We start from the raw sequence: 5,724 nt of genomic DNA, 5'->3' as shown, positions 1-5,724 counted from the left end.
TTCTGAAATATGAATGGTGCATGCACATGCAGGTGGTATCTGTTGTGGAAGCACTTCATTCTGATATGGGCGATTTACTCTTCATTCTTCACTCCGATGGAGTTCGGTTTCTTCAGAGGCTTACCTAACAACATATTTCTCCTGGACATAGCGGGGCAATTGGTGTTTCTGATGGACATGGTGGTGCAGTTCTTGGTGGGCTATCACGAAGTTCACTCCAACTCACTCTCCTTGGTCCTCGACCACTACAAGATCGCCGTCAGGTACCTCAAGTCTCGCTTCGTCTTCGACCTCCTCGCATGTCTCCCATGGGATTTCATCTACAAGCGCACCAACAACAACGAGCTCCTCCGCTCTCTGCTCTGGATCAGACTCGCTCGTGCTTCCCGTGTCACCCAATTCCTCGACACCCTCGAGAAGGATACAAGGATCAATTACTTGTTCACCAGAATCCTCAAACTCTTCGTCGTTGAACTTTACTGCACTCACTCCGCTGCTTGCATTTTTTACTATCTTGCCACCACTCTGCCCTCTTCCCAGGAGGGTTACACCTGGATCGGTAGCTTGAAGATGGGAGACTATGCGTATTCTGACTTCCGACACATCGATCTCTGGAAGCGTTATGTCACCTCCCTCTACTTTGCCGTTGTTACCATGGCCACCGTTGGTCAGATACTCCTTCCGATTCCATTCCTCTGCTTCCTCACTCACACATTTGACTGTCATATTTATATATATCCTACTTTGTAAATCCTTTGCTTTGCAGGCTACGGAGAAATCCACGCAGTCAACGTGCGTGAAATGATATTCGTCATGGTTTATGTCTCCTTTGACATGATTCTTGGCGCTTACCTCCTCGGCAACATGACTGCGTTGATCGTGAAAGGGTCTAAGACCGAGAGATTCAGAGATAAAATGTCTGATATTAGTAAGTTCTTCGATAAGAACAAACTGGACAGCCAGATATGTCACCAGATTAAAGATCACTTGAGGTTAAAGTATGATCGAAGTTATAACGGATCTTTTATTCTTCAGGAGATACCAACCACCATTCGCAAGAAGGTCTTTCTATGTCAATCACCAAATTTTGTTCATCACTTCCCAGATATTTATGTGAATCTTGTTGCCTGCTTGCAGATTTCAATAAGCATGTACGAAAAGTTCATTCAGAAAGTTTCTCTTTTCAAGGGATGCTCTTCAGGGTTTATAAAGCAGATCGTAAGAAAATTTTTACTTATACTTGTTTGATTACGTACACGATACTAATTAAAACTTATAATCGATCATGTGATTGCCTTGTTTTCATAGAAATGTCTGATACAAAATTTGTTTTAACAGGCAACCAAAGTGGAGGAAGAGTTTTTCCTCCCAGGAGAATTAGTTATGGAGGAAGGAGATGTCGCAGATAAACTCTACTTTGTATATCATGGTGAGATGGTAAGAATAAAGATATCACGCATTACATTTTGTATGATGAATTATCTTATCTTGTTTTGAAATCTGGTTTGATAACTATTCTTGTTGTCAACAGCGTGAGATGAGGAGGGAAGAGGGTGATACAGAAGAAGAGACGATCACATTGCAGACCTATAGTTCTTTCGGCCATTTTTCTTTTTTTTGCAATATACCTCAAAGTTCGACGGTTGAAGCTCATGAATTTTGCAAGGTTTTGCGACTTGATAAGAAATCCTTTACTGAAATACTGAAGATATACTTTTTAGATGGTCGTGTTGTGTTGAACAACCTCCGGGAGGTATGTTGTGATTTAAAGGAAAAATTTACCTTTTTTATCATTTCCATTGTGAGAGCATAAAGGCACTGCAATAAAACTGAGAGAGGATTAGTCAACCAAGTCCCTTATCCATAATAATTATCATTTTCATGTGGTCCAACATGTTTGTAGGTCTAAAACGAATATTGAGATTACTCGATTTTAAATTTAATAATTCAAAAAATTATACTTTTACTAAAAGTTTTCTTTTGGGTTTTTAAGGATGTAAACTTTTTTTTTTATATGAAGACATTACTTAAAATAATATCACTACGAGGAAATTACATCTCATAACACAGACTTATGATAAAATTACAAAACCAAATAACGTAATTTTGAATCAAATTAATGAACAGAAAATATTAGAACAAAATGCATAAGAAACATTTTTTAACTTTTAGCAGTAAAAACACTCTGGTGTTTCAGAAGCAAAACAAGAAAAATTGCAAAAAAAAAAGACAAGAAAAGCTTGTTTCAGAAAGGGTTATGAAAGACGTAAAATAAAAACAAAAACAAAAAGTTATGTTACCTTGGATTAATGTATGGCGTCTAAATAGTGATTAACTGAAACTGTACCCTAGTTTATTTTATTATGTTCGTAAAAGAAAACTAAGATACTGAGACGTGATCTATGAACGAGCAATAAGCAATTCAAGAATTCAGGAATATAGGAACGGATAAAGTATAGTAGTGTTTAAATAAGTTGGGTGAGAGTAAATATATTCAAGAGAAAGTGACTTTAGGATTAGCTTTCCTAATTAGAGATTCGAGGCTAGTTTTGGGAAATGATATCTTTAGAATGAAAAGATCTTTGATATAGTTGTGATGGTATCAACATTTGACGCATGAGATGTTTTAATGGTTGAAGTTCTAAGCTGATAAATTTATGATAGATGCTTGTAATTGGGTGACAGGTAAAAGACTTAAATTTCCAGCGTAAGCTTTTGTTATCAGACTTCAACCTCACTATCGGAAGCATGGAAATAGAGTTGGCTACAAGGCTCAACTGTGCTGCCCATGATGGTCATCTTGATCTTGTCAAACGTTTGATTGGATTTGGGGCAGATCCCAACAAAACTGATTATGACGGTAGAACTCCCTTGGTATGCACAACAAATATTCATGAACTCAATCACAACGAACTTTCATTTCTTCATTATGCATAACTATTTCTATTCTCACATTGCTTGTGAATAAATTTGTGTCTAGTGTATAATTCGGCACAGAATGAACAGGTGATCAAATATTATACAGTGGTGAGAAAGTGCGTTTTATTAATCAGATTTTGTGTTTCTTATGACAGCATATCTCTGCATCAAAAGGATATGTGGATATTTCTTCTTATCTTGTTGAAGAAGGAGTATGCATCGATACAGCAGGTTTGGCATTATACTTTATTAAACATGCATCTTTGAAGCGAAAAACACTTTTCGTTTTGAAACATCCATTTGTTTTAGATAAATTTGGCACCACTCCCTTGCTTGAAGCCCTCAAGAATGGACATGAAGATGTGGCATCTGTACTTGTTAACGCGGGAGCTATCCTTGCTATTGATGACGTTGGCAATTTTCTCTGCATGACAGTTGCAAGGAAGGAGTTTGACATTTTGAAAAGGGTTCTAGCTTGTGGTATTAATCCAAATGCAAAAAATTATGATCAGCGTACCCCTCTTCACATTGCTGCCTCTGAGGGCTTCTTTACAATGGTTGAGTTACTTCTAGTGGCAGGAGCAAGTGTTTTATCCAAGGACAGGTATGGTCCAAATATTGAGTCAGGGAGAACGCGTATCTTTTTGGATATATCACTTTATATTCAGTGCTAACTTAGAAGGATAATAAAATAGCATTGTTGTCTTGCTCATTGAATTGCAAAAGATCATGTTTCAATCAACACTTCTCTGTGGCAGATGGGGAAATACACCTCTTCATGAAGCTCATACTGGTGGAAATAGAAATATGATCAAATTGCTTGAAGTTGCTAAAGTTTCTCAGTTGGCTGAATTGTCCGATAATATTCATGAAACTCAAGGTATCATTATGTCTGAGTACAGAATAATACAATTGCAGATGATCATTAGGTGTTTGGTACAGTTGGCATTGGAACCTGGGAATGCTAAATACTCTGCACTTCCTTCTGGATTTTGATGTGAGGGATGCTTGGATTCTTATGTTTGGTTTCCAATTTAAGTTCATCAAAAGCATTCACATTATGTCCTACAATGGGATCTTGCATTTTTAACTGTCATCATGCTAAGGAATCAATAAATAATTGGAGTCCGTCTTAAATTGGTTAACTTTTCTTTCCTTATTTTTTGTGTAAGCATTCTAACAAATAGTGTATGTTCATGAATTTTGCAGCAACACCAGTGCTGCAGTCAACAAATGAAATTCCTAAAAAGAGATGTACAGTGTATCCTTTCCACCCATGGGATCACAAAGCGGGTAAAAGAGAGGGAGTGGTCCTATGGGTTCCACAAAGCATTGAAGAACTTATAAAGGAAGCAGGGAAACATTTGGAAACTACGAACAATTCCTACATTTTGTCAGAAGAAGGTGGAAAAGTTCTTTACGTAGACATGATTAACAACGATGAGAAGTTATTTGTAGTAAGTGAAGAAAAAAATGAGGTGAGATGATCTGGTCATCCAATTCCTCGAGAGCTTTCCTCCTTTCATTAGCCTTCACCTCGGCAATCCTCCTGGAAAGGTTTGGAAGCCATCACAATGATCAAAATCGGGTTTCTTTAAGACAAACATTTTCAGATTTATAAATAAAAGATCTTAAGTGGAACCACATTGAACGTGGACCACATACTAATATAATACATCAAACAAAGCCTTGAAGTGATGCAGAAAATTAAAGTGAGTTTAATTTATATTTCACTACTCTTGTAATTACCAGTGGAATATAATACAGTAAGGTGTGTAGTTTGGGAAAAATTCTTACATATCTAAACGTACAACACCTATAGCCAAACAATAAAAAAGCCAAAGCTTTGAACACGCGCATCATACAAATTATACTTCACACTAAACCTTAACCATAGAGAACATCAGAATGTTTTGCTGCCATCTAATGGAATATGTTTCATTCATACAAGTTATGGATGCCAAAATGAGCAAGGATGAAAGTTTGTCAGATTTATTACGAGAAACTCAAGAGAGTGTGAGAAGACATGAGAATGAAACAAACCTGTACAAAATCTAATCCGTGCCTGAAGCAGAAGGCTCTTCCTTTTGTTGATCAGCATCGCGGTCAGTTTGGAGCTGCTCAAGCTGCTGGTCTACGGCAGCAGGGACAAGATGCGGGTGATCTACCAAAATCTGAGAAAGAAACTGCCCAATTGGAGACTCCAACTGAAGAGGAGCAGCAATCTTGGCATGGGCCTCCGATTCAGATGACTCGGGAAATGACGAAGCTGCTCTAACTAAACCTCTTCTACGACCTTTCTTGGGGATAGAAAGTGAAGTGAAGCAAAGCTGGAAAACATCAACAACAAAAAGCAGGTGAATGATAATTAATCAATGATATCAATCTCTTGACAAGGTGTTTGGTTCCATTTATGCTTACTTCATTTCACTTACAAAGTATCGTGCTATGTCAATGAGATTAGAAAAGCATTTCCGATTCCCTAATTCCAACTATTACCAGCAAAAGATGACTAAAACGGCAATCCATCAGATCACCTGACGATAATAACAGTTAATAAACAGAACACGTAATCAATAACAGAAACTATAACTTTCTGGAAAACCTAGAAGTGGAACTGAGGCGTGCAGAGGCGGAGGCGCTGATCGGTCTTCCGAGGACTATCGCCGGTGAGCGGACAGCAGTGATTGCCACGTCCATTTAGACGTCGGAGAGGTCACCATGAAGCTGAAAGCTTAATGGATTCAGAGACGAAATTAACAAAGTAAGCGAAGAAGAAACGAAACCCTAGAGAAAGAGAAAATG

At 37.8% G+C, this 5,724-nt stretch overlaps 1 protein-coding gene across 1 annotated transcript; it reads left to right on the top strand.

Moving 5' to 3' along the window:
* LOC148205307 (potassium channel SKOR-like) lies at window positions 1–4,406 on the top strand. The gene is made up of 9 exons (XM_088104262.1): window positions 1–667; window positions 767–1,062; window positions 1,138–1,218; window positions 1,339–1,437; window positions 1,532–1,753; window positions 2,686–2,874; window positions 3,075–3,523; window positions 3,678–3,799; window positions 4,129–4,406. Exons 1-9 carry the CDS (start codon window positions 10–12, stop codon window positions 4,404–4,406), a joined length of 2,394 nt encoding a protein of 797 aa, XP_087960388.1. The 5' UTR covers window positions 1–9.
* Window positions 4,407–5,724: the final 1,318 nt, after the last annotated feature.

Source organism: Vigna umbellata, chromosome 1 (genome assembly GCF_029865625.1).
Source record: "Vigna umbellata cultivar VRB3 chromosome 1, Vumbellata_1.0, whole genome shotgun sequence".
Lineage (NCBI taxonomy): Eukaryota > Viridiplantae > Streptophyta > Magnoliopsida > Fabales > Fabaceae > Vigna > Vigna umbellata.
This window is presented reverse-complemented; position numbering and strand designations above follow the sequence as displayed.

Bases quoted from the DNA above. Each gene is read 5' to 3' on its own strand.
- LOC148205307 (XM_088104262.1), top strand. From the start codon at position 10: ATGAATGGTGCATGCACATGCAGGTGGTATCTGTTGTGGAAGCACTTC. The intron at 1,063-1,137 runs GTCTTTCTATGT...GCCTGCTTGCAG, and splicing joins CAACCACCATTCGCAAGAAG to ATTTCAATAAGCATGTACGA. The intron at 1,219-1,338 runs GTAAGAAAATTT...TTGTTTTAACAG, and splicing joins CAGGGTTTATAAAGCAGATC to GCAACCAAAGTGGAGGAAGA.